Source organism: Motacilla alba, chromosome 17 (assembly GCF_015832195.1).
Source record: "Motacilla alba alba isolate MOTALB_02 chromosome 17, Motacilla_alba_V1.0_pri, whole genome shotgun sequence".
NCBI classification, from domain to species: domain Eukaryota; kingdom Metazoa; phylum Chordata; class Aves; order Passeriformes; family Motacillidae; genus Motacilla; species Motacilla alba.
The window spans coordinates 1,288,734-1,316,028 of record NC_052032.1 but is presented as its reverse complement, the minus strand read 5'-3'; the positions used below and the strand labels follow the sequence as shown (position 1 = coordinate 1,316,028).

Genomic DNA, 27,295 nt, shown 5'->3' with positions numbered 1-27,295 from the left:
TCGTAGAATCACCATGCTTTGGGTTAGAAGGGACCTTAAGCTCATCCAGTCCCATTCCATGGGCAGGGACACCTTCCTCTGTCCCCAGCTGCTCCAAGCTCTGTCCAGCCTGGCCTTGGACACTGCCAGGGATCCAGGGGCAGCCACAGCTGCTCTGGGCACCCTGTGCCAGGGCCTGCCCACCCTCCCAGGGAACAATTCCTAATTCCCAATATCCCATCCATCCCTGCTCTCTGGCACTGGGAAGCCATTCCCTGTGTCCTGCCATTCCACACCCTTGTCCTTGTCTCCAGCTCTCCTGGAGCCCCTTTAGACACTGGAGGGGACTTTGAGAAGGGACTGGAAGGGACACCTCATCTCATTGAGAAGGAAAATGTTTAATTGTGCAGTGATTATATTGATATGATACTTGGAAAGACTTCTGGACAGTTTCTTGTGGGATAAACTAAATATCAAAAATCTTCTGTGCTAGAAATCAACTGTTGTTCCTGTTGCCTTTGGGCTCTCAGAGAGGAAACTGTGGGTGGCAAATGCACATCAGTGACAGCCCAGCAGACTCAGGAGGAGTGGGTTTAAGGATATTTTGTGCCAAGTTAGAGAAGCACAGAATGGTTCAGGCTGAAAGGCACCACTGAAGGTCAGCCAGTCTCATCCCCTTGTTCAGGGATCCCCTGAAGTGACTCAGGGTTGTGTCCACATGGCTTTGCAGTATCTCTAGGGAAGGAGACTCCACAACCTAGAACTAGATGCAGACAGAGAACTTGCTGCAGATGTTCTCAGAATTTCAGTTCCTGAAACAGCTCACATGTCCTACCCAAATTCTTCTCGCTCTTCTTACTTCAACTTTTCTGCCATGTTGTTGGAGAGCTGTTGGAACTCTGGGGACACAACAGGACTTTGGCACCCTGGGGATGAGACAACTTTTATCATCCAAACTGGCAGGGTTTGGATGTGTTGATCAAATTTGCTGCTGGCTTCACTTGCATCCAGCTGCAAAGCCTTGGAATTTGGGAGAGAGGAAGAGCCCACTTGTGCACTGCTAACCAGAGCCATTTCTTCTGGGATACTTTCAGAGGATCTCACAGAGTAATTTGGGGTTGAATTCAGTAGGAGTGAACAATGTGTCATCTCCACAGATCTGTAGAGGAACTTCTGCTTCACTGGTTTTAGTTTCTGTGTGGCCAACAGCAGAACGCCAGAGCCAATTTCCATCACTGGCCAGTACAAACCAGTAGAGGGTTGTGCTAAGTGACTCCTCTCTCTTTCTGGTTTTTATTGTGCAATTCATTCCTTGCTTTGACTTGAATCACATTTCTTTTTTTTTTTTTTTTTCTGCCAAAAAGTACATGAAAATACATCAAAGTACATGAAAAATTCCATTCTTGATTAGAAAACTTGGCACTAATTTTAACTAAACCCCTTTCCCTGTCTGTCCTGCTGTCCTGTGCTGCTCAGACTCTTCTGGGCACTTGCAGGAATGAAACCAGGTAAACTGCTGGTTGTGTGGCACAGCTGTGCTGGAGGGCTTGGGGATGCAGCTGAAGTCAGGAGCTCCTCCTGGATGGATTGGAGGTACCTGCTTTCAGGTCAGACTCAGATATTTGGAGTAGCAGCCAAATGTGGAATATTTATAGATAACTAATGCTGTTTGCAGCCTGGGTGGGGTATTTGTGCATGTGGGGGTGATGAAGAGCCCTAGGAGAAGTGTGTTTGGAGGAGGGCAGAGACCCCACTGTGGGCAGGGTCAGGAGAATGTCTCAGGGAAAGGACTCTGCTGATGATGCTCTTGGGATGAGCCTGGAGCTGGAAGAGGATTTCCCAGCTGGAGCTGGTGCTAGGAAAGGGCAGGATGCAGGCCAGGAATGTGAGGCAGTGTTTGGGAATGCTGGTGCCCTGGGGCTGTGGTGTCTGGGTGAGCTGGCACAGGGGCAGGGCAGGAGGAGCTGAGTCAGTGGGGTGAGAAATGAGAAGTGCTGAAGGGAAACAGCCCCTGGTGCTGAGCCCACGCTGGCAGTGACAGTGGAGATAGCAATGCTGGGATGTCACCTGTGGCCCTTGGGAAGGGCTCTCTCCTGTCTGAGTGTGTGGCATGGCCATGGAAGGCTTTGTGGAGCTTCAAGGAGCTCTTGCAGGTCCCTCTGGAGTGCCAGGCTCTGCTTTGGTCCTGCTGAGCTGTGAGGGGAGGGGACCTGAATCTCTGCAGCCAGCAAGACCTAAAACTACCTGGACACCACAGAGCTTCCCCTGGTGCAAGAGGGCTCTGACTCCTCTCTTTGCTGGACTTGAGTTCTCTCCCTCTCTGCCTTCTCTGATGCCTGGGTAGAGGCTGTCTTGTGTCCAACCAGTCCTTTCTTCTTTGCTCCATGAGGTTTTCTGTTTTCCTACTGCTCTTCCCACACAGCCTCTCTCAAGCTGGGCTCCCGTGGTTTGCAGGACTGTTCTCTGTGTGTTATTAATCTGCTTTGCCTGTGAGGCTCAAGAGAGGAGGGCCTGGGTGCAGGGGCTGGGGCTGCAGCTCCTGCTCCTTTCTTTTTCTCCCAAACCCCCAGAATCTTTTCCCTGTGGCAGTTTCCACATCAGACATTGCATCCTTGTCCCTGAGCAAACTCTCTCCCACCTCCTGAAGAAGTCAACCTATCTCTCTGGAGGCTTGCCAGGGTCTGTCCTTTCCCTGACCTTACCTCTGGGGCAGTCCTTATTCAGGCCTTAATCACATCCTGTCTAGACTTTGCTGCAATTCCCACTTTTATGGCCTCCTGAAATCCCTCCAGCCCATGGAACGCCAGAGGAGCCAGCAGGTGATGGCACACGGGGTGTCCAAGGTGGCCTTTGGCCTTGTCCATCCATCTCCAGTGAAGGCCTCCCAAAGCCCTGAGGTGTCTGTTCAGTGCAGGCCACACTCCTGCCCTCCTCATCCCTCCTTTCTGCCACTCTGGCAGGGTCTGCAGGTCAGGATGGGCCTTCTGAGTCCTGCAACCTCATGGACGGGCTTGGCTGGGTTTACGCTCCTCTCTGTAGAGCAGGAGGCATTCTCCTCTTCTCTCTTCAAGGCTGCATTTCTGGGCACCTTTTCACAGTGATTTTGTTGCCACATTTTTCTTCCCAAGGTGTGATATTGGCTCCCTCCTGCCCAGGGCAGGGCTCAGTGGCAGTCCCAGGGTTGTTTCCCCTTGGGCAGCACACTGGCCCATTGCTCCTACCTTCCCTCTTGGCTTTCAGTTTCTCTGATTTCTTCTGATTTCTCTGTTCTTTAAATGTGTTCCTGTCTCCTGCACCAGTGCTTTGCCAGTTATGTCCTGTAGCTGCTCAGGTCCCTCAGCAGAAGAGGCTTTGCTGTTTGTGGTGCAGAGCACACCCAGATGAGCAGTGTGGAGACATCAGGGTCAGCCTCTATGAACAACTTTTCCCCCTGTTCAGACCCCCCTAAAAGGCCCATGTGACAACGGCCGTGTGGCCTCAATCACTGCAGCAATAAGCCAGGGTGTCCATCCCTGTCTTCAGGGAGTCCTCCTGTCTTGGCAGCTCTTGGATTTCTGACTGTGGGGTAGGAAATTACTTCTGCTAAATACCCAAAGCTACTTTGACCCTCCAAGGAGCAGCTCTGGTGAATTCTGTGACTTGCCTGGGTGAGCCCAGACGTTGTGTTTGTTGTTTGTTTGCTCTTGACTTTGAGGAGCCCTGTGGTTTTTCAGGGTAGATCTGTTTGCCAAGGGCTGTTACAGACAGGTCACAGCCCGTCAGTGTGGGATGGCAGCCCGGGGCAGAGCTCCACGTTACTCCTCCAGTCTCCCCTTATCCCTGCTGCCCTGGGGTCATCCCTGGGTCCCCTCCTCAGCTCTCAGGTGTGCGGCTCCAACCTCTGGGTCTGCCAGAGCCTCAGGCCCCGTGGTGCTGGGCTGCCTCTGCCTCTGCGGGTGGAAGGGGCACTTTTGTTTTTCCTCCCAACAGCCCAGAGAAGCAGAGGCACCTCTATCAACTGCTCTCAGATGAAGTGTCTTCCTGGAAGCAGCATCGGACAGAGATGCTCCTGCAGAACCTGCACTGGGTGTGCTTTCACCTTCTACATCCCGAGTACAATCCATCCCACCTTCCTGTAAAAGCTCAATACCTGTAAATACTTAGCCATGTAATTCCATTTCCAAGATTCCCTATTGAAACTTGCTTGGTTTTGAAGTGATTTTCCTGCTGCTCCCAATCTTTTTTCCACCCTTTAAACTTCCACAGGTAGTAGGTTTTCAGTTTCTTTCCTCAATTTCTGTGTCACTGTTAGCTGACCATGCTTTTATTTCCTTCACTTTGGGTTGCTATTCCCAAAATCCCTTCAGCATCTCTTCTTTGGGGTTGAGGGACCTGAGATAGCACCAGACATGGCCCAGAAAGTGGCACACCTTTGGCCACCTTTGGCACAAGGTGGCCATGGGATGAGGGTAATAGTGCAGTTTCTACCTGTTTATTCCTTGTATTACCAACAAGATCAGAAGTAATGAAGAGGGTGGATGTGGGCACAAGGCCAGGAGAGTGTTGAGAGCAGAGGAAGGGATTTTCCAAATAACACAGAGAAGAACATCCCCTCCCTGGTTTCATTGTCAATTAAAGCTCCACCAGCAGTTTTGTACTTACTGAGAATCCCACAAAAATGAACTTGCACTGCAAGGATAAATCTTGTGGCAAGGGCTTGGTTTTCCATTTGGAGCCAGATGCTCTTCCCTGATGTGAGACTCCCCAGCATGTGACAACTGTTACCCAGCGTGTGCCCCTCAGGATGTGTCCATGAGCCACAGGCACAAACTGTGCTGTCATCTGGGACTTGCTCCCTGTGGGAGCAGAGTCACCTCTCTGTGCTCCCTTCCCACCCCTCTGGGACTCTGGGTGTTGTCTCCTTTTGCAAAAGCATTGCTAAAAGACCACAAACTCTTCCTTGCTGTGGCTCAGTGTCGCAAAGCTTTGCCTTTGCTGTGGGAGGTTTTGGGAGGCACCCCAAGGCCCTCACCCTGAGCAGGTCTGGCACCCACTGTGCCACTGTGCCATTGTCACCTTGCAGCTGCTCCCTGGCATCTCTGGTGACCAGGGACAGCCCCCAGGGAATGGCTGGGGCTGGGCCAGGGCAGCTCAGGCTGGAGCTCAGGGCAAGGTTCTTCCCCCAGAGGGTGCTGGCACTGCCCAGGCTCCCCAGGGAATGGGCACGGCCCCGAGGCTGCCAGAGCTCCAGGAGCCTTTGGCCAGCGCTGCCAGGGATGCCCAGGGTGGGGTTGCTGGGGGGTCTGGGCAGGGCCAGGGGCTGGGCTGGGTGATCCTGGTGGGTCCCTCCAGCTCAGGATATTCTGTGATTCCATGATTCTGTGATTTTTGAGGCTTTCTGTGTGCCCCAGCCCCTGGAGGCCAGGACAGGCTCACACCTCAGCTGTGGCACCAAGCTTCTCATTCCTGGGGGGCTTCTGGGTCCAGGATCTCCAGTGCAGTGGAGAAACCCATTCTTATTTTCAAGGTCCCATTAGTCTGAACTGACTGGACTGGGGACCTCTGGCAAGACTTTTCCCTCTGGCCTGGAGGAGCCCCTGGGACACCTGAGGCACTGCTGGAGCACAGCTCTGGGAGACACTCAGCTGATGTTTCCTGTCCACCCCCACCGTGGTTTGAGGTGTCAGGTTTGTCCCCTGCAGCTGCTCTCTGTGGTCCTGTTCTTGTAAAAACCAAACTTTACTTTCTCACTGAGAACAGTGAGGAGCTCCTCCGTGAGGGTGATCAGAGTGACCAGATTTGCTTTCAGGCTACAACTTCTGCAGCGTGCTGGGATTAGTCGGCAACTTCCTCCCTCCTCCTGATGTGATTTGTAACTGGTGTAAGTGGGAAGTGGCAGGAGGGAGCAGAGAGGGTGTGTTTGTGTGGCGTGGAACTGCCAGGCAGGTTTATCCCTCCTGTCACAGGACTCCACAAGCCTCAGGAAGCGGCTGCCAAGTTAGGGGAGCCTCATCCGAAGCTCGCTGGGTGTAGCAGCCAGCAGCCCCTTGGGAAGGGCTGTCTGGGCTCCCTGTTGAGGCTGGTGCCTCTCCCCAGGGCAGAGGACATTTCCAGGACACTGTCTCAGTGCCAAGAGATGAGCTCCCTATAATAGCTTCTCCTGTGCTGCTCCTGTGCTTCCAGGTGACTCTCTTCATCTACTCTGACCTGCTGCTCTTCACCAAGGAGGATGAGCCCGGGCGCTGCAACGTGCTGAGGAACCCTCTGTACCTGCAGAGTGTCAAGCTCCAGGAGGGTGAGTGTCTGCGGCAGCAATTGGAGGCATTTTGGGGGTTTTCTGGCTGCTGGCTGCAAAAGTTTCTGGCCAGCAGTACCCTGCTGTCCTGTTGCTTCCAGTGCCACCAACCAGTGCTTCCAGGTCATCCTTCCCAGGGTGCCAGCCTCACCCCTGCTGTCCCTGCCTTTACCTGGGAGCTCCATCTCCTGGGACACCTCAGGAGCACCCAGGCCCTTTCCAGCCTTTCTGGGTGCATGTCTCAGGATCTGGGCTGGCATTCCCCGAGTGGTGTCGCACTGTGAGAGCAGGGACTGGCCAAGGCTGGGAAAGGGAACTGAAGCCTTGGGGTTTCCCCCGTGATGCCTCGAGGGAGTTCAGAGATTGGCTCCAAGCGTGGCTGGCCAAGCTCTGATGACCTTTACTTTGCTGCTTTGCTTTGCTACTTCTCTCTTCAGCTGCCCACGGTTTCCCTGTTGCTCACATCCATTCCCCTGCTCACCCCTCTGGGGAGGAAAGAGCAAACCCTCAGAGCAGGGCTGGGGACCTTGCCCTCACCATGCACCTTTGCTGACACCTTTTGTGTCCAGCTGAGGGCTCAGGGAGGGCTTCTAGGGCAGGGGTGACTGGAAATGGGTTATTTCAGGCTGTACAAAAGACTCCCTTTAGCTCCTCATAGTCTAAAGAGGAATAGGGGCATTGCTCTACCACATCCTATTTGCTATGGTGGAGCCACTTCTTGGCCCTGGGCCCGGTTTCACCTTGTTCCTTGTGTGGTGTGGCTGCTTTTTGGGTATGGGCTTGTTTTATTACAGTTACCTGATTGTGCCACAACTCCTCCAGCCCAGGCAGCTGTCCTGGGACCCACAGGGGAAATCAGGATGAGATAGAAAGAGAAACATTCCTGTCATGAGGTTGATCAGATATTGAGTTGCCTAGAGAGGCTGTGGGATCTCCATGCCTGGAGGCATTCAGGACTCATGAGTGCCCTGGTCTGGGTGCTTTGGTCAGGGATTGGACTCCAGAGCCCACCAGAGAGGCCCCTCCCAACCCAAATTACTCTGGAAGAGATGAGCCAATGTCTTTATGCAGTCCTGTGGCCCTGACCAAAAGGAATGAATCCAGATCTGGGCTGCTTCTCTAAAGGGATCATTTTCAAGGTGAATTTTGCAGCTTCTCATGACTTTTCCCAGCTGAGCCATGAGCCCTGTGGATGGACTGTGTCTTTCCACATGCATCACGTTGTTTTGAGCTCAGTGCTGGACACCACAGGCTGCCTGTCAGTGGTTATTTCCCATTTCCAGCAACATTTCTGTTTCCAGATGAATTCCCTGACCTATTTGGTGGGAGCAGAAGCACAAGGGAGGGAGGTGGGGCACCACAGCCACGAGCCATCGAGAAAAGCCATCGAAGCCTCCCTGGGCTTTGTCGAGTGTGTTCTCAGCACTGCTTATTTCTAAGAAAGGGACAAAAGAAATTGTTCCTTGTTAAAGTGCATTTGGGCAGCTCCTGGACTGTGTGTGTGTGTGCTGCCCCTGGCTGCTCCCAAAGGCCGGGGAATAGCTCTGCTCTTTTCATCTGCTTGGAGAAATCAGCTTCCCTGCTGTTGCTCCTGGCTCTGCACATCGAGCTCTGTTTGCAGCAGCACAGGATTGTGCCTCCTCACCTCGGGCATGGTGGATTTGTGAGCAGTTTTCTGCCACTTATTTCCTTGTTGCCATAATGACTTGGCTGGATCATGTCTGGAATAACTTCCCAAGGCTCTCCATGGAGATGCAGTCCCTGCAGCACTGAGCCACACCCCCATGCACTGAGACTCCAGCCCAGCTGCTGTTCAGGCAGCTCAAACCCTCCTGCTTCGGACAGGGCTGCTTCAAAAGCGGCTGGAGAGAGCACGGAGATGTCTGTCCCTTTTGGCAGGGATTTGCTGCTGCTCTCCTGAATGACTGAAAGGCACATGAATAGGAACAGGCGTGTGGCTGCCTCCAACAATTGAGACATCTCCGGTGCGCTCAGGGCCATTGTGCTGTTTCCTGTTCCTGCCGCTCGCTGCTCTGTGCGAAAGCAAATCAGTCTGATCTGCCTCACAATGCTCTCTCTTCCTGCTTTACAAGCCCAGCAGGCTGATGAGCTGGCTCCCAGTGACACAGGGCTGGCTTCCTCAGCAGGCACTGTGGGAATTTCCACATGCTGGGATCCTGGCTCCCCCCGGGTGAGTGTGCTCAGCTTTGGGACAAGAGGAGCATTCCTTTATCCCCCCTCTGGGAGCTCATCCCCAGCTGGGATCCTGCAAACAAGGGCTTCTCATGTGCTGCTTCGCTGCTCATGACATCCCAACCTGCTGTGTTGTGCAGCCCCAAGATGCTCAAGGGGCAAGAGTGGGGTTTATGGGCCTTCTGTGCTTCCTTGGGATGCCGGGAAGCACCCAGGGCTTGCACCCTGCCACACACCCCCAGGGACATGTGCTCCAGTGGGATGAGCTTGTCCCCTCCTGGCAGCTGGGTTTGGATGTGCTCAGCAGCTGCCTCCCTTCCCACACATCCAGGGCCTGACAGCACCTTGTCCTGGCTGCTGGATGCAGTCCCAGCCTTGCTGAGCAGAGGTGAGGATTTGGGGTCAGGGTGCCTGCCCTCACCAGGGCATTGCCACAGCCCTTGGGCTGTGCAAAGGAGCAGGACCAGCTGCCCTCTTTTCCCATCTTTCTGACCCGACGCCAGGCACGCACACCCCAAATCCTGAGAGCAGCAGGTGCTTTCCATGGGCCGCACAGGGAAGTGGCAGAGGCAGAGAGGTGCTGGGAGCTGCTGCTGTGCTGGGTAAGGCAGTGTGGGTGTGCAGGATGGGGCTTAGCTGGTGAGGGGACGTGTCCCTACAGAGCTCCCACTGTGCTTCGTGCCCAGCCTGGCACAGGGTCAGCTCATGTCACTCTGGAAGGCAAGCCAGTCCCCACCTCAGCACATAGGAAGAGAAGGAAATACCTTCAGGTGAGTTTTTTCCTCCTGCTTATTTCTTTTTAGCTTTTCTCTGACTTAGGTTGAGAGAATGTGCTGTGCTGTTGTCACGAGAGCTGTGGGGAGCAGAGCTGGGGATCATCCCGGGCATCTGCCACCTCTCCAGTGCCAGCTTGTGCCTCTCCCCTGTATTTCTGGGCTCTGGGCACATCAGGCTCTGCTGCTTCACTCAGACCCTCCAGAGACTTGTAAACATGGAAGGAATCCTGGCAAGCCTGGTTTGTGGTGAAATCTGCACCCAGGTCAGCCCTGCCTGGCTCTGCCATCGCCCTCCAGCCTCCCCCTGTGCCTTGCCAGGGATCAGCCCTGCCTCAGGCCCAGCTGCTGGGACAGGCAGCCAGTTTATTACTGAAGTTTTCTCTAAAGACTGGTATAAAATGGGATTTAAACTGTTCCTTAGCCCAGAGTGGCTCCCTGCTTGTCCTGAGCTGCTGGGCCATGTGTAGCAGCGAGTCTTGGAGGGACAGGGAACAGCAGCTGCTAGCTCTGGAAGTTGCTGGTGCCAGGATTCACAGCTCGGTGGAGAGGAATTTGAAAGGGAACTTAATTCTGGTGGGTTTGCACCTCATCAGGATCACTTGTTATTGCAGAAGGAATCCACAGAGGCCCAAGAGGAGCAGGGTCATTCCCTGAGTTGTTACACTTCAACAGGACCTTTCTTTATTGTGAAAAACATGTTCACTCTCCTGTGAAAATGTAAAAAGTTTCATAAAGGACAATAGGAGACAGGGACCATAGAGCAAAGGTTATTAGGGCTGGATGCATCTTGGCACTCAGCCTAGAGCACTCTGTTATCTTTGGGGATACCCCTTAAATACCTTTTTCCTTACATCAACCTCTTGCATATTCATAGACCCTTATGCATAGTAAACTTGTCCCCAAACTCGTTTACATGTTCCAAGAATTGTTTAGCATATCTGTTCCTTGGATCTGTTTTTTTAGCGTGTGTGTATTTTTTGGTAGTGGTTTTAGTCTATTTTTATTACTTCTAGTTTTTGGGCCTTGGTCCACACTATCTTCAGATGGTGAGGGCTGATAGTTGGCATATCTATAGTAGGTGTCTTCTTCATATGTTCATTGGATGTTATCTAAGTAGGCATTTTAATATAAGTATAGCTATTTCACTACTATGTCTAAGCTTAATTAACAACAGAAATAAAAACTGTATCTTTATAACAAAGTTACTTTAACACTCCCTATATAAAATCCATTTTAATATTTGTGAAAAGCCAATATTATAATATGTGTCTATAACAACATCATCAGGGAAAACCTGGTTAGAGCTCCTGAGGAAACACGGCTGGGATGTGCTGGGCCTCTGTGACCTGCTCTGCCAGTCAGCCTGGAGAGGTCCTGGAGCAGGGAAGAGCAGGGCCCAGCTCAGGAGCAGCAGGAGGTGGTGGTGGGCTCATGGTGTGCCAGCAGCAGGCGCAGATCCTGCTTCCAAACTCTGCTTTTTCTGACGGGAAGAGATGGGTGAGGGGCTCCAATGGGCTCCACGAGGAAAATGCTGCCTGATGGTCCTGCTGGGATTGATGGGAGAGGGGCTGGGAGCACTCAGACACTGCCATGGGGAGCAGTGGATGTTTCTCTGTGTGCAGAGGTGAGGGATGGGCTCCCAGCCAGGCCCATCCTGCTCCTGCTGCCAGGGTCCAGCATCCCTCCCCTCCTGAGAATGGTGATTTGGAGGGGCAGCCCTGGAATTCCTTCAGCTCGCCTGGGGGAGCACAGGGAAGGTTTTGGGAACACACTGGGGCTCCTCACCTGACAGGGCCACAGCAGCACTCCCAGTGGTGCTGGGCTCCAGCAGCCACTGTCACACAGTGTCCTGGTGTCCCTGTAGGGATTTTCCAGCCCATATCCTGCAAAATGCATTAAAACTGAGGCTGGCAGTGGAGCTGTGACCCCACAAAGGGCAGCTGGAATAGACACCCAGCAAAGGGCTCCCAGCCACTTCTTCATGGGTTTCACGTGGCCCAGGGAGTGACTCAAGAGGCACCTGAGTCCCTCAGTGGGTCACAGCTCTTATCTGGACATTTGGGCTGCTGCCTGCAGCAGGAGAATTGTTTTCCTCCAGGGAACAGGGTGTTTCCAGCCCTGTGCAGAGCCTGTTCCCATCCAGCAGCTCAGGCTGCTGAAATGAAGCAGAGCTTGTGCTGAAACCACTTGCAGTGGGATCTGCAGCCGTGCCCAGGCTGCAGCCCTGAGCTCCTGGCACAGATAATGTCATTAGGAGGGTTAGGGAAGCAGCAGCCCCACGGTGCTGCCAAGGGCAGAGCTGCTGTGAAGGAGCCAGCCAGCTCCTGGAGATGGGATGTCCTGCTCCAGTGCTGGGCTGTCCTGCTCCAGAGCTGAGATGACCCTGTCCTGGGGCAGTTCCATGTCCTCCTGTGAGGCTGGTGTATGCCTGGAGCTGGCTTCCCTCGAGGCTGGGGACACACCAGGGCCAGGGCAAATCTTCTGGAACGCGTTTTGGTTGGGTGCAGGGAAGGCTGGACCTGCAGGGACCAGCCTGGTGCAGCACTTGGAGTCTGAGACATCTCCTGGGATGTCTGGCAGCAAGCTGAGGAGCATTTCTGGGCTGCTCCATGATTTAGCAGGAGGTAGATGGCAGAGTTGGTCATTGTGCTGTCCCTAGCACCATCTCCTTTCACAAAGCTGTGGAAGTGCAAGTTCCTTGGCTGGGTCTCCCCCAGAGGAGGGCAGTCTGTCCTCAGCCCAAAAGAGCAGGATGAGCTCTTCCCCCTGCCCCATGCCTGCTGCTTCCCATTGCTCTGGGATTTGGCTCCATCCCGTTGCAGAGGCAGTGCCCCAGCTGCTGGCACTGGTGGAGGCTGGGACAGAGAGCAGGACCACCAGGACCAGCCAGGACTTGGGGCAAGAAGCTGGGAATGAGATGCAGGAACAGGAGTTTCTCTGTCAGCCCTCCTGGGAGCAAAGCGTCCCCAGGGATAAGATGAAGAGACCCATCCCCGATTCCAGGATGGCTGTGTGGGTGCTGCAGGACCTGTGCAGCCCCTGGGATGCTCCCACAGGCTGCATGTGCCAAGGCAGGTTGGGCAGCAGAGCCTGCACGTGGCCTCTGAATGAAGCAAACCCTTTTCCAAAGGAGAAGCCCCCAGCAGGATCCCTGCCAGGGCAGTGAGTCCCTGCAGGGTCCCGCCGTGCCCGGCCCTGGCAGATGCCACATACATCACCCGGGTCACAGCCTGGTACTGGGGACAACAACAAACATTCATTCAGTGCCGTCTCTCAGCCAGTTCCTCTGCCAGTGGCTCCACTTGCAGAAATGCAGCTGCAGCTTCACTCTGATCCTGGTTTTTCTCCTCTGCAGGTTCAGAAGATCGCAAGTTCTGCATCCTTTACCTGGCAGAGGTGAGTGGTGCTGATTTCCATTTTAACTTTCCAGTGAGAGCTGGGCAGGTACTGACAGCTCTGATCCTTTCTTCTGGGGCAAGGAGCACTGAAAAAAAATTGATTTTAACTTCCCTTTAAATGAATTTGCCAGAAGCCTGGAAAAGAAATGTAATGGCTGTAGAATATGTGAATAAGAAGCTGCTAAAAGGAGCTTGGGCAGCACTAGGACAGGTTTCTTTTCCCCTTCTCCCTGTGGATCTTCCTTGAGACATCTCACTTTTGTTTTCTCTTAGGATTCTTACCCCTGGGGGCAGATTTCTTTGCCAAATGTTTTGTCATTATTTTTAGCCATCTTGCTTTTCTTGTCTTCAAACATCTAGATATGGAGCCTTCAAATAAAATAAGGAAGCTCAGTCTGAAAGCAGAATCATAGCTGTAAACCCACATGTAGCTGAGTGCTCTAAGCAGGTTTGGAGTCACCCAGACTTTGGCACAGTCTCTTTTGTCAAGTCAAGGACTCTGCAAAATTATTTCACACTGGACCTCCCTAACCATTGAAGGCCGTGGGTTTTTGCTTTTGCAGTGACTTTGCTGTGTTCCTGCTTTCAAGGCCTTGTACTTTCTGAGGTGGAAAGGTGGGTCTGGGAAAGCTCCCCAGGGCACAGAGGAGAAAGGCAAACACTGCTCAGCAGCACTGTGGAATAATGAGCCATTGTGAAAGCTGGGTGCAAATGCTCAGCGTGGAAGTTGTTCACCTTGAGTGGCTGGAGCTGGGCCAGGGCACGACTCACTGCAGAATCCTGCACTCCTCTCTTGTTCCTTCCCTCCTGCTCCTTCCTTGTCTCCTCTGTGCTCTGTGGCTGGGCAGGAGCTGAGCCTCCCCTGGGTTTGCTCAGTGCGTGTCCCAGGGCAATGTCACCCTGGGCTGGTGACAGCTGGGCTGTGACTCAGCCAGGCTGTGCTGGGTGTTTTGGATGAGGCTCTCCAGCATTTTCTCAAGTACTTGGAAAAATGCACTCAGAGCCTGATATTTGGTTTAGAAGCTTAGTGTCCCTAAGTAGAAGTGACCAAAACAGAGCTGGCTGTGTTTCATGAGATCTTGAGAGGCAAAGAGGTGTCTTTGTCAGGCTGTAATGAAGTGCTGGGCTTTCTTCTGGGGGGCCTAATTGGCCGTGAGAGCTCTTGTGATGGAGATCCCTGGCATCTGCTGTGGCTGGAGTGGAGCAGTTGGATAGAAAATGTGAGATTTTTGCTTTCCCACCTCCTGTTCCCCCACAGACTTCAGCAGTTCTGGACTGGCCACGCTGTGGGTCTCTGCAAACCCTGGCTGTTCCTCCTGGGGTGTTTTGGGGCAGGTCCCAAGGGGACTGGAGCTTCCCAGCCCATGGTAACCAGCAGCTCTGCCACATGCTAGACCCCAGGGGTGGGTGATCACTCCAGTGGCCAGCCCAGGCTTTGAGGTGACACTGGGGCAGCCCTGGTTCGGGGACAGCACCTTGCCAAGCAGGATGTGCCCTGTGCCACCCTTCCCTCCCAGCCCCAAGGCTGCTGGTCTGTCCTGAGCCAGAGGGACCAGCTGGCTCCAAGGTGAAGGGGACAGTAACCTGCCAGCTGTAGGTGCCATCTCCAGCAGTGGGAAATTGGGGTTTGAAAGGGGAACAGAGTGGGAGATGTGTCTGTGAGTCAGCAGTGAGCCAGGGCAGGATGGGGCTCTCCCAGCAGACTTCCCTCAGACTTCTCTTCTGGGAAACAGTGACCAACAGGTCACCTCCCCAGGAGCCACGTGGAGCGGGTGACAGGGCTGCAGGGGCTGGGGATGGAGCAGGAGAGCAGAAACCTCCCAGATGTGCAGCACAGGGGTTGTGCCCTTGGCCCCAGGTGGAGAGATGAGCTCTTCTGAAAGGGTGGGATGTTCTGGGAGCCAGCCTGGGAGCATTCCAGCATCTGATTCCTGCAGGGAAGCCAAGAAGAGCATTTCCTTCAGGTTGTCTTTCTTTTCTTCTTTGCATTCACATTTTGGGAGCAAATCTTTGCTTACAGGCTTGTGGGGGTGTCACCAGGAGGCTGGGAGGGGATGGTCCCCTCAGAGGTGTCCCTGCAGGCTGGCCCTCACAGAAACACTGCAGAGGGGCACTGGGGAGGCTTTGGATGCCTCTGTGGCCTGGTGGAAGAGTGGGTTTATGTGATAAGGTGATTTTTGCAGTGGGCCTGCTCTCAGGTGAAGGCTGGGGCTGTGCACTGGGAAGTGACACTTGCAGCACACACGGGTCTGGGGAGAGTCCCTGGGCCATCCCAGTGCAGCTCTCCCGCTCACATGACAGACCTGGTGCCCAGTGGGTGCCACACTCTGCTTGTGGCACCTTCTTTTTCTCTGGTGAAAAGCTCAGCCTCCTTCCTGACTATGAGAACAGCCCTCTGCAAGGATGGGTTCCCCTGAGGGGCTGGGGACATGGATTCCCCTGGCGAGGGGCTGGCTGTGCCCTGGGGACAGGAATTCCCCTGGAGAGGGGCTGGCTGTGCCCTGGGGACATGTTCAGGTTCCTGGGAATTGGGCTGAAGGGGGATCAGGACTGCCTGGCTGCCCAGCTCGTGACTGCTGGTGGCAGCTGGAAGGGATGAGGATGGATAAGGGCAGGATGTGTGAGCTGCCATGGCTTTTTGGCCCCATGTCACCCTGAGGGATCTCTCCCCATCGTGACTTGCTCCATCCCTGGCCTGGCAGCAGCTCTGTGTGCCCAAAGCCCTCTCCTGGCTCTGCCCTCGCTGCTGGTGTCCCCAGGCACTGCTGGTGGCTCAGGAGGGTTTGTGGCCACTCTCAGCTGGGCTGCTGTCGCTGGGCAGACACATCCATTGTGCTGCTCTGACGGGCTGGGAGGTCGGAGGAAGCTCTTGAGCTGCTGTTTCTTGCCCACAAATCATCTGCAATGAGCACTAATGTGTTTAGTGCTGCTGAGAGCTGAGAGGAGCCCACGGGGCCCGGCTGCCACTGCCTTTGCTGCAGGAAGAGCTCTGCTGAAGCCTTGAGCTGCAGCCTCCTGCTATTGCTTATCTTGAGGGTTTCTGAGTAATGTTCTGACCCATAAGGTCACAGATTTGCATTTGGATCTGACACATTACAAAACGAAAGTATGTTCTAATACCTGTGAGTTGCTTAATTTATTATAAACAAGAGAGAAAATTCCAACCTTCAGGAAGTGTCACAAAAAAGCTACTGCTGGTCATCCTGTGTAATTGTGTGTAATAAATCACTGCACAGAGTTTAAACCCTGGGCAGTCTGGTTATTTGCAGGCAGAACTAGCAGGAGCTGCAGAGCTGGTGTGGGTTCCAGCAGCAAGGGTGTTTGTTTTACAGCCTCTGCAAGGTGTGAATTGCAGGGTTTGGAGATCCTGAGTGCAGATGGACCCAGTTCTGGAGGGGCACTTGGCATCCTGGAAAGGCTGAATGTAGAATGGAATTGGAAAGAATGTGAAAGCAGAGGGAAGTTCTGCACTGAGCTGCCTCCGTTGGGGGTTTTGTTCCTTCTGGTGGCTGTGATATTCCCAGCACAGACACGAGCCAGGATTTTGGAGGTGAAGATGGTACCTTTTGATCTCTGGAATGCCTGAGTGGGTACCTGGGATCACAGAGTCCCAGAACAGCCAAGGCAGGCTCACCTGGAGCAGGTGTCACAGGAATGTGTCCAGGTGTCTCCAGAGAGGGACACTCCACACCCTCCCTGGGCAGCTCTTCCAGAGATCTGCCACACTCATGGAGAAATGTTCTTCCTCGTGTTGGGTGGAACTCCTTGTGTTTCAGTTTATGGCCATTACACCTCCTCGAATTTTTCTATTTGACAGCTGATATGTTAAAAACTCCTGGCAGTGCATTGAGACCTGGCCTGGCCATCTTTCCTTTCAGGATTTCAAATCCAAAAGACACAGTTTGAAGTTGAACAGCCCCTGCCTGTGACAGCCTCTGGCTGATTTGAGCACTGCAATAGGTGGAACTGGCACGGGGTGCCCAGAGAAGCTGTGGCTGCCCCTGGATCCCTGGCAGTGTCCAAGTGTTGGATGGGGCTTGGAGCAACCTGGGACAGGTGGAAGGTGTCCCTGCCATGGCAGGGGCAGGGATGGGGTGAGCTTTAAGGTTCCCTTCCAACCCAAACCAGTCTGGGATTCTGGGATTCAGTGTGGACCCACATTTCTGCACCCTGCAGGATTGGGGGTCTGGGAGTTTGTCTGCATTTTCCCCATTTCCCATTCCCTGCTGGACACACATACCTCATGGGATGTGTACAGGCTGTCAGAAGGGAATGTTTGCTGCCTGCTGGGAATGGGCAGCCTCACAGGGAGCTGTGGGAGCTGTGAGTGTGCTCCAGGGCTGTATTCACACCCTTCCCTGCTCCGGAAATATCCTGCTGAGAGGAAACTGCAGGTCAGGGGTTTAATGCATTGTTACAAGTGTTTGATTCCAACCCAACATATTCAGACCAAATCGACTTAAAACCAAACAGCTCAGTAAGTTTTTCCTTTGAAATGCACTGGCAAATTTGATCTTTTTTTTTTTCCCTCTGGAAATTTTCATCTGCAGACACAGGTTTGTCTTGGGAAACAGAAAATCCTTCCAGTAGCAACTCCTTGTGCTGCTGTGGTGAGCACTCATCCAGAGCTGAGCAAATTGATGCTATGAATCTGTGCCTGAGCTGGCTTTGCCTTGGACATGCTCATCCTGCATGGGAGAGCCTCGGGACAAGTGCCAGAGAAATGCCACTGTCCCCCACCTTGCCCCATCAGAGAATCTCGGACCGGTTTGGGTTGGGAGGAACTTTAAAGATCATCTTGTCCCACCCTTGCCATGGCCAGGGATGGCACTGACTAGACAGGGCCTTGGACACTTGCAGGGATGGGGCAGCCACAGCTGCTCTGGGCAGCCTGGCTCAGTGTGGACACATCCCTGCACCAGAGGGTCCTGTTCCTGTTCCTGTTCCTGTTCCCACCCTCAGCTGCTGCCAAGGGAATGCTCTGGACAAATGGATCACAGCAGTGCTGTAGCCTGTGTAATGTGCCTCACTCCATCCACGGCCCAGCTTATTCCTCAGCAGCATTCATTTCCCAAAGTGTTCTCTGCTCCTGCTGGGAGTCAGCGCTGTTCACTGAGTGCCCTTTGGGATGTGGCATTGTCCCAAAGGGAGGAGCCAGGGAGAGCCCAAGTTCTGTCTCCAAACAACAAATCTGAATGCTGGGAAAAGCAATTTACTGATGGCACAGAGGACAAGTCTCAGGGACATGGCAGATTTTATACACCTGGGTAATTTTGGAGTTGGCTGTTCTGGACACGTCATCAGCAGAGTTTGCAAGGAGCCTTTTGGGCACTGTCTTGGCAGACCTAGAGGGCATTTGGGCAGATGGTTTGGTGATAGGGAAGAGGGCAAAAGGGCTGGGCAGGGGGGTGACATCAAACCGAGTGCCCAAGTGAACAGCTGAGGGGAATTTGTTTAGTGAGAAGGGAGTGCAGATGAGCCTTTGTCTGGGAAATGGGCTGTGTGCTCTGCTGGAATTGTATCTCAATTTCCTCTCATTCACAATAGGACAAGAGATGGTGCTTGTCAGGTTTGTGGCTGTAATTTGTCTGATGGGCTTGTGCTGCACAGTGGAAGGATCCCCTGGGCTGTGGGGGGGAGGCACTGCAGGCAAGGCTGCAGTGGCTGGGATCAGTCCCAGGACTTGGGGTAGAGACAGCCTGGAGACTCCTTGCTCTCACCAGTTTTGTGACATGAATATTCTGAGAGAAGAGAACTGTGCACCTCTGCTCCCAGTCCTGTTCAGGGGAAGGGGGACTCCCTGTGCTCCAGCCATTCTGCTGCTGGTGGCCAGGAGATGTTACCCAATGAAAAATCCTTTCCTGCTCTCTGACATTTCCTTTGTTGTCTCCATGGCTCATTTCTGGGATGCTGGAGAGGTTCCCCAAGCCTTGAGTCACCCTTGAGAGCTGGACACTGAATCCCTCTGCCAGGTCACACTCACAGCAGCAACTTAACTCTTTCCTGAACTGACCTTTCCATTTTCCCCTCTCCAAAGGCCATCAGGTCCCAGCCCCTGCATTTCTCTGGGTGGTGCTGAGCAGTCCAAGCTGCAGCTGCAGGGAGACAACGTTAGAGCAATGCCAGCCTTTGGAGAAGCCCCTCTGGAGGATGCTGTGACATGAACCCATGTGCAGATTGCCCCAGATGCTGAGGCTCTCCAGAACTGCCCAACCCAGCATCCCCATGGCAGCCCCAAGTTGCAGCTGCAGTGGCAATGTCCCCCTGGCCCAGGCTGTCTCCTGGGATGTCCCTGGAGCTGGAACACCCGTGGCAGTGGCTCTGGAGCTGGTGGCCAGGCTGCTGCTCTGTGCAGACAGACCCTGGGCTTCACCTCCTCAGCCCGGGGCTTTCCCTGGGTCAGATGTTGGGTGACACCAGTGCCAGAAGGCCCAGGCTGGCATGACCAAGAGCCTGGGCACAGGGCAGCTCCTGGGCACTGCCAGCTCCCAGCTCAGAGCTCTTCAGGAGAGCAGGCAGTGCTCGTGACCCAGCTGGAGGAGCAGACAAACAGGGACACTCTGCTCTCCTGGTTTCGTGCATCTTTACACAGCTCAACCTGAACCTGAGTGTTGAGATAACCCAAAAACATGAGTTTTTCCCCCCAACTTTAATTTTGGGGTCACATTTCCAGGATGTTGGCAAAAAGAAGAGTTGATATGGTGCAGTTACAGTGCTAGAGAGATTTTTAAAAGGCCCAGGCAGCAAGGGGTGAGGATTTTGGAGGGCTCTGGGGCTGTTTGCACAGGCTGGAGCTCTCTGCCCATGGGGCTGTGCCAGGGAAGAGGCATGGAAAGCTCTGGGGCTGTGCTGGCACTGGGTGGGTGAGCTTGGTGCTGCTGGGGCCACTCAGCTCTGAGCTGTTGTTCTCTTCCCTGAGAGAAAAGGATGTCTGCAGAGCAGGAAGGTGCTGGCCCTGCTCTCTGTTTGCCAGAACGGTGTTTGCAGCAGGAGCTCTGTGCCTGGCTCCTCTCAGGGATTCCTGGGAAGGCTTTTACCCGGTGAGCCACTTAAAGACAACTGCCTGGCCGGGGAAAACAGCCCTGTGTCCTCACTGGCTGCTCCACAGGGGGTGGAAAAGGTTCTTCAGGCTGATTTTCCTTCTGGAGGTTTAACAGAGAACCACAGAATAACAGAATGGTTTGGGTTGGAAGGGACCTTAGAGCTCATCTTGTTCCAGCCCTGCCATGGCCAGGATGCCACTCCCTGGATCAGCTTGTTCAGGGTCCTGTCCAGCCTGGCCTTGAACACTTCAGGGATGTGGCATCCACACCCTCTGGGCATCCCCCAGGCCGTGCCATCATCAGTGCTCCCAAAACCAAAGACCCACAGCAGAGCCACGCAGAGATTGCTGTGTCCTGCCAGTGTTATCTCCATGCACATCCTCTCCTGCAGCACCCTTGGCACCTTTTGGGCATCCCAGCTCTAGCAGGGCCCCTGCTGTTAGTGCTAGGGTTTGTTTTATGGGTATCACCAGTGTGCCCAGCAGTCCAAAACCCACAGGAAGAGCCCTGGTCCCCCCCACTCCCCCAGCACGGAGCAAACAGAACTTTCTCAGCAGCCCTTGGTTGGTAGTGCATGAAGTCAGCAGGCAGCAGTGCCCATGTTTTGTGCACAGGATATTCCCAGGGCTGCCTGTTTCTCCCTGGGAAGGTTTGCTCTGTGATTTGGAGCCATTGTAGTCTGGAGCAGTTTCCGAGGTACTTCCCCTCTGGGATCTCTGCTGCCTTTGGCCACGGCCCAACACCCGGAGTGTTGGAGGCCAGGGGCTGACAGGGCTGGGCTGGGAGCCTGTCCCCAAACCACCCTGCCACCAACCCTGGGGAGAGGAGCCCAGGGAAGGAGCAGAGGTGCATCCCTGCATCTGTGGGAGGAGATTGCCCAGAGCAGCTGTGGCTGCCTCTGGATCCCTGGAAGTGTCCCAAGCCAGGCTGGACAGGGCTTGGAGCCACCTGGGACAGTGGGAGGAGTCCCTGCCACGGCAGGAGTGGCACTGGATGGGCTTTAGGATCCTTTGCAGCTCAAACCAGTCTGTGATTCTGTGACATGACCCCTCCCTCCCACCCTGGGAATGTGGCTCTCACACACAGCGGTGAGAGAACAGCCCTGGGCTCTGCTGGGCACTGAGCTCAGGGCACCAGAAGTGTCAGACTGAGTCTGGCTCCTCATTCCTGCGGTTTCTCAGCTTTGCAGTATCACACAGAGCCCCAGGGGGCCTTGCACAGAGGGGTCTGCAGTAAGAGAGCTCAGTTTGTGGGGTCTGGGGGCTCCTCCTGTGATGCTGCCAATCTCTGGGGGCTCCTCTCATGGTTTATTGGCTACAGAGTCCACAGCCCCTCCTTGTGTGGTGTCTGCTGGGGTAGGCAGGAGCTCTGCATGGCCAGACCTCTCCCCTGGCTGCTGTGGGGTTGGGTCCCAGCCCGGGGGAGCTGTTCCCCTGGACCAGGAGGAACTTCTCCTGCAGATCATCCTTGGCTGTAGCAGGGCCTGTTTGGGGCTGGTGCTCCTGGCTTGGGCCATTCTCTGCAGTACCTGCTGTGTTCTCCTGCTCTCCCTTGGGCAGCGTGGGGGGCCTGGTGCTGGGACTGCCCTGGACTCAGCAGTGGCTCCTGAGCCCAGCACACAGCACCTGCAATAACATGTTTGTCACTGGGGGAAGGCAGGCAGAAAGCCACTGGCAGCCACTTCAGTCGCTGCCTTTATCTGGTGGCAAACACCCCCTTCACGCCATCTGCATCCTCCTTTCCCAGCCCTGTGAGATTAAACCCTGTTTTCTCTCTGTAAATATTGGCAGGCCAGCAGCAGCCTCCCTGAAGGAAAACAATCCCGGGGAGGCTGTTCCCAGCTCAGGGGCAGCGTGTGCAGGCACAGCTCCCTGACTCCCCCCCAGCCTCCCCTGGGTGGGCAGCTCGGTGCCCAGCATGGACCAGGCTCCAGGGACACGTGCCACGAGTTTTGTCCTAAATAACACCCAACCCTTCACCTGGCTGCATCCCAAAGGGCTTTGCCTGGGTTTGGAGGCAGCTGTGGGTGCTCAGCCCCTGCAGGTTGGGCTTTCCCTAGTCCAGGTGAAAGTTTTTGGGAGAGCAGGTTCATGGAAGAGGGAAAACCAGAGCTCTTTCCTTGGGAAATGCACATTGGAGAGGTTAAATGTCACTGTGGTGATAATAAAACATGTACACATTGGATAAATGCAATTTTGGCTGTTCATGTCTCCCCTCAGCCTTGCCCACAATACCCAGCACACACTTTGGGCAGGTTGCCTTTCCCTGAGTTCTGGAGCAGAGGGAAATCTGCTCTCCTGGCTGTGACATTCCTGGGTGGCTGAGGTCAGGGAGCCTGCAGCAGCTGAGGGGGAGCAGAGGGGCACTTTGCTCTCAGCAGCCAGCAGGAGCTGAGCATCGCTGCGTGCTAAATTCAATCAAAGAGATGGGCTGTAATTGAATCAGGGAGGGGCTCAGGGCAGGGCTAGGTGAGCTCTGTGTCTGTCATAGCGAGGGGACAGAGATGTCCTTGTAACTGCTTTGAGCTTTGCTCCAGGGGAACCACAGGAGCTTGGCAGGGCTGGGAGTGTGCAGCACTTACAGCATCGGGGTGGGCTCCTCACAGCTGCCCCATGGCTTTGGGGCTCTGCTGAGTTCCTGCTTTGTTCTCTTCTGACCACAAGTGTGGCAGGGAAATGCCAGCCTGGATTCCATCCCAGCAAAGGGTGCCCATCCTCCCCTCTGAAAGTGGGGATGACTTCCTAGGGCTGAGTGGGTGTCACAGTGGTGCAGCCTGGTGACCTGCTGGTGTGGGACTGGGAGAGATGGGACATCCAGGATGGGAAAAACTCTCTATGACACTCCAGGGATGCTCTGAGCATCACTGCTACCCAGGATCTGGGGGCAAGGGGAAGCCCCACCACTTCCTGTCCCTGAATCCCAAGCCTCTGCTCATTCTGATTGGGCTCAGGAAGCCTGAGGAGGAATTTTCAGTGTTAAAGCCTGTAGGAATAAGTGTGGGGATGTCCAGGCATAAGAAAGCTCAAACTTTCTCCTTCATGAAGTCTCCTCGTAGGGGCAAAGGACTGAGCCAGAGCCCTCTTTCCCAGGAGGTGATGTGGGAGCTTGGTTTATTTACCACTTTAGGGGATTTTGGATGAAACATGAATGAATTCCTATCCAATGCAAACAGTGTTTTAAATGGTGTGACTAAAGAGCATTTCCCCTTCTGGCTGTGTTATGTCTCTGGAGTCACAAAGCTGCAGGTTCTCTCTGACCTTTCTGGGAAAAACCAGCTACTGGGGACCTGCCCTTCTGGAAGGAAATTCTAGGGGGAAAGAAAAGCTCTTTTTTATGGCCCTTAGTGAACGACTCTTTTTCTTTTCTTTGCAGTCTGTCCTAAAGTTGTGCTTTTTTTTTTTTTTTTTCTCTTCCCCTCTGGCCACTTAAGGAGATGATCCAACCTTGGGCATTTCTGACCCTTTATAAAGAGAAACGTGCAAGATCCCAGCAGGCAGCAGATGTTATAATGCTTAAATTTTAGCATGAGAGATAAGCAGTTGAAGGGCTGGGAGACAGCTGCTGAGGTGACTTGGTCAGAAAGTTCCTTAAGTGAGTGAGATTTGGCCCAAAGAAAACCTGTCCAAGAGCAACAAAAGGTGTGTGCAGGGAAGGGCACAAGAGGAGGTGGGCTCAGCTGGGATGACTTCTCATCATTTCTCTTAATTCCTTCCTTGCTGCATGTTGCTAACAGACAGTGTGTGACCAGAGCTGGAGCTTCATCACCAAATTCATCCTGGGGTTCAGTGAGGAGCAGGACAGCGAGGCTGCTCTGGAGTTTATCCCCAAATTCATCCTGGGGTTCAGTGAGGAGCAGGACAGCGAGGCTGCTCTGGAGCTTCCCTCAGCTCTTCCTCCCAGCCCCACCCAGCCCAAAGGCTTTCGTTCTCACCAGTTCATGCTCTGGTGCCTCATTAATGTTTGCATATGGCAAAGAGCAATTTCCACCCTCGGTTTCCACTGCAGTGGCACAGGGTGCAGGACTGCCCGTGCTGCTCCACTCCTGCTCATGGAAGCACAGTCAGCTCCCCTGCACCACTCTCCCTGTCTCTGGAGGGAGCTGATCTCCAGTTTCTTTGCCTCTCCTGTGCCCAGGGTGCAGGACAGGAGTGAGAGCTCTCCCCTCATCTGCTGTGGTGTGTGGGGACCGAGGAGTTTGCAAACCCGGCAGGGCCTGTGACACACAGCTAATGACCTTCTCCCTGCCTGTGTTTCCTTTACGTCAGAAGTCGGAGTGCTTATTAAGTTTGGAGGCTTACTCCCAGGAGCAGAAGAAGAGGATCTGCTGGTGTCTGGCTGAGAACATCACCAAGCAGCAACATCCGGCAGTGGCTCCTACAGAGAGCAAGGTAAGAGACCCACACGGAGCTGGGAATGCCTGCCTGGAGCACGGCAGGCTCTGCCTGTGGGGGGCTTTGCTCAGGGATGCTCCTGCCAGGAGGGCTGTGCAGGAGGCTGTTTGTTTGCCAGGTGAGCAGTGAGTTCGTGTTCAGGCACTGCTGTGTCTGCAGCTTTCTGCCCTGCCTGGGGAACAGTGGCTGTATTTGCATCTGCTGGCTGGAGCTGAGGCAGGCTGGGCTGACACCTCCCAGCATCTGTATTTGGATATTTGGACAGCTGAGGCTCCACAACCCCGTGGCCAGCCTGCTCTGAGAGCTCGCCTCTGGGGCAGGAGGGAAAGCAGAGGGAGAGGTTCAAGCTGTGATCTCTGGGTGCTGATGAAAAGGCTGAGGTGATGGGAGTAGTGGGGCAGAGATTTGTCCCTTCTGTGCACTTGGGTGGGCTCAGGTGTTTGATTCTGACCCCACAGATGTCCTCAAAGCACAAAGGGCTCATTTGGGGAGTGCTGTTTTTCATGCCCAGTGAGGCAGCCCCAGCACTTTTCCCACACTGAAGAGCTCCAGCCTGGCCCGGGAGCGCTGTCTCAGCAGCTCTGGCAGAGAAATGTGTGCGTGCAGGGCTCTGAGGCTCTGCCTGCCCTCTCTGGGTGTAGTGAACACCCTCACCCACCTCCTCTGGGGCTGGGGCTGCCCCACGGAGCTGTCTGGGACAGTGGCAGTCTCTGCAGGGTCATGTTGTGTCCCAGGGGCTAGGTTTGGATTGCTGGACAGTGACACTGCTCTGGGACAAGAGAAACCCCTGTGCTGGGTGTTTTAGGAGCTTTAAATGCTGCAGATGGGGAGTTTGGGGGTAAAACCCCCGGATCCCTCCCTTGGCTGGTGCAGGGTGGTGGAGCAGCTCCTGCCCCACGTCCCTGTTCCCGTGTGGGTGCCTGTCCCCTGCTGGCCCAGGGCAGGTGGCTCGTCCCAGGAGCCGCGGCACAGCCGGGCCGGCGCTGCCCAGCCCCGGAGCCGGGAGATGCGGCTGCGGCTCTGCAGCCTCCCAAAGTGGGTCAGCACAAACATCTCCGCAGGAGACAGAGCCTCCGGATTCCTTTTCCTGCACGTTTCAGGCGGACTAAAATAGCAACAGCAGCGCTCAAAGCCTGAGAACCTCGTTACCAACCCAACCTCCCACTCTGTGAGCGGCCCCGGGCAGCTGATTCACACAGGTGACAATGCTCAGCCACCTCCTGCTGCCCCGTGGGGCATCCAGGTGCCACAGCTCCGTGCCCAGGCACGGGGGCCCTCCTGGAATCCACTGATCCTTGGCGTGGCTCTGTGCTGGGCTGCGTGTGATCCTGCCACTGGCTGGGGATCATCCAGGGTGGAGCTGTGCAGGGACATTTCCAATCTGAGTATCTCAAACAGGTCCTACAAAGGGGCATCTTGGTGGGGCTCCATCATGGCAGGAGCTCTGGGCTATTTGAGCTTTCAGGGGATGGTGCTGTTTGCCCTCCCCAGCCCAGACTGTTCAGGGCAGGGCATGGGGCTGTGCTCAGAGCAAAGCCCTGGAGCATCTGCTCCCTGAGCTGTGGAAGGAGCCTGGCCACTGGACAGGTGAAAAAGTACTCCAGAAGACATCACATCTCTTTCAAAGGCTTTTCTGTGCCTCAGTGGCCAAGAGGGTGCTGTGGAGAGCCATCATGGGCCCTCCAAAGTCGTGACAAAGGGGGTTTATCTTGGCTTGCCAAAGCTGATGGAAATCCCACTGGTGGGGTGTGGGGCCAGGAGGGAGAAAAGGAGCGTGACAGCATCTACCAGGCACTGTAAATTGAGTTTTTATCACCATTGCCATCCCAGCAAAGTGTAAAGTGTCCAGGATGCAATTTTAAAGCAAACCTGGTGTGAAATGCAATAAGGGGAAGGAGCTCCCGAGGGGACAGGGGAGGGTGTTTGGGGCAGGCACACAGGGCTGGGCAGGAGCCTGACCTGGGAGAGCTGCAGCCTGGGCTGTGTCCAGGCTGGTTTGTCAGGACAGACCTCTCTGGGGATGCCAGAGCAGTAGGAGGCAGGAGCTGGGAAAACCAGCTTCTTCTTGCAAGGGAGAACTGATCTATTAGCTTGGCTTACCAGTCATTTGATACCAGGGCTATTTAGGGAAAAAAACCCAGTGTCTGTGCTCTGTGAACAGACAAATTAAGCTGGAAATATCAGCCTGGCCAGGAATCTGATTTGCAAAGCCTTCAAAACTGCTCTAGCTCAGCAAGAGGCAGCTCATTTTGCTGTGGCCACAGTCTGGCCAAGGGGATGTGGGCTTTACTGTGGGGTGGGAACGAAGGGCCAGCACAGCCTCAGTGCCAGCATAGCTGAGCCATGTGCAGGCTGTGTGCAGGAGCCAAGAAAAGGGACAGTGTCCAAGCACAGAGCAGCTCCTCAGGAGCCTCCATGGCTGCCACCAGTGGCAACCTTCAAGCTGTGCAGAGATCAGACAGATTTTGGGCTTTGGGGTGGTACCTCCTGGTTTTCAAGGCCCTTCTGAGCTCTGCCTGGGTAGGGCAGCACTAAGGGCAGGAGGAAGGTGCCTGTGGCTCAGGGACAGGCTCTGCAGAGCTGTCACTGCCTCTGGCAGTGCCTCTGGCAGTGTCCCCAGGGAGGGTGGTGTCAGGCCAGGAGGATGAGCCCTGCAGGAGCCGCGTGGGCACTGCTGCTTTTAGAGCTGGTTTTGGAGCAAAGCTGGTTTCTGGGGGACTTGAGCAAATGCAGCATCTGCTTCTGGAAATGGAGGAAGAGACATCCATGAGGGTGGCAGCTGTGATAGTCCAGCCCTGCTCCCAGTGGGCTTTTCCTGCCAGAGTCAGTGCAGGAGGAGCTCTGGGGACAGCGTGGCTGTTATTGTGGTCCAGCTCTCTGTCCCCAGTGTCCAGGAGATGTGGTGCAAATGGGGCTCTGCTGCCGCTGTAAGACTAGGCTGAACTTCCCTGAGCCGCAAACCCACCCAGGCAGCTGCAGCACCTCCCAGGAATTGCCCTGTGGGTATTTTCTCCACCTGCAGAGCCTTCCCCCTCTCGTCCTTGTGCCCAGGTCAGCTCTGGGATGCTGCCCCCTGCCCTGTGACTGTGCTGAGCAAGTCCCTGTAAAACACATCCCCAGGGTGAGCCAGCTTGGAGCAAACCTTCCCCACTGGGGCTGTGTGGAGCCCGGAGGCTGGCTGGGGCTGCCAGGAACCACAGCCATGGCAATGTGATTACAGAAGAGCAGCTTTGTGCTTTAA

At 54.6% G+C, this 27,295-nt stretch overlaps 1 protein-coding gene across 6 annotated transcripts in view; it reads left to right on the top strand.

Annotated features, from left to right (window-relative positions):
• The window catches only part of RGS3 (regulator of G protein signaling 3), a 77,407-nt gene that overhangs the window by 28,278 nt on the left and 21,834 nt on the right, over positions 1-27,295 (top strand). For all 6 annotated transcript variants that reach the window (XM_038156157.1, XM_038156159.1, XM_038156158.1 and 3 more), the window contains 3 exons: positions 6,142-6,253; positions 12,578-12,618; positions 23,929-24,051. In XM_038156157.1, the coding sequence (XP_038012085.1) occupies positions 6,142-6,253; positions 12,578-12,618; positions 23,929-24,051 (276 nt within the window). The remainder of the gene's footprint in view (positions 1-6,141; positions 6,254-12,577; positions 12,619-23,928; positions 24,052-27,295) is intronic.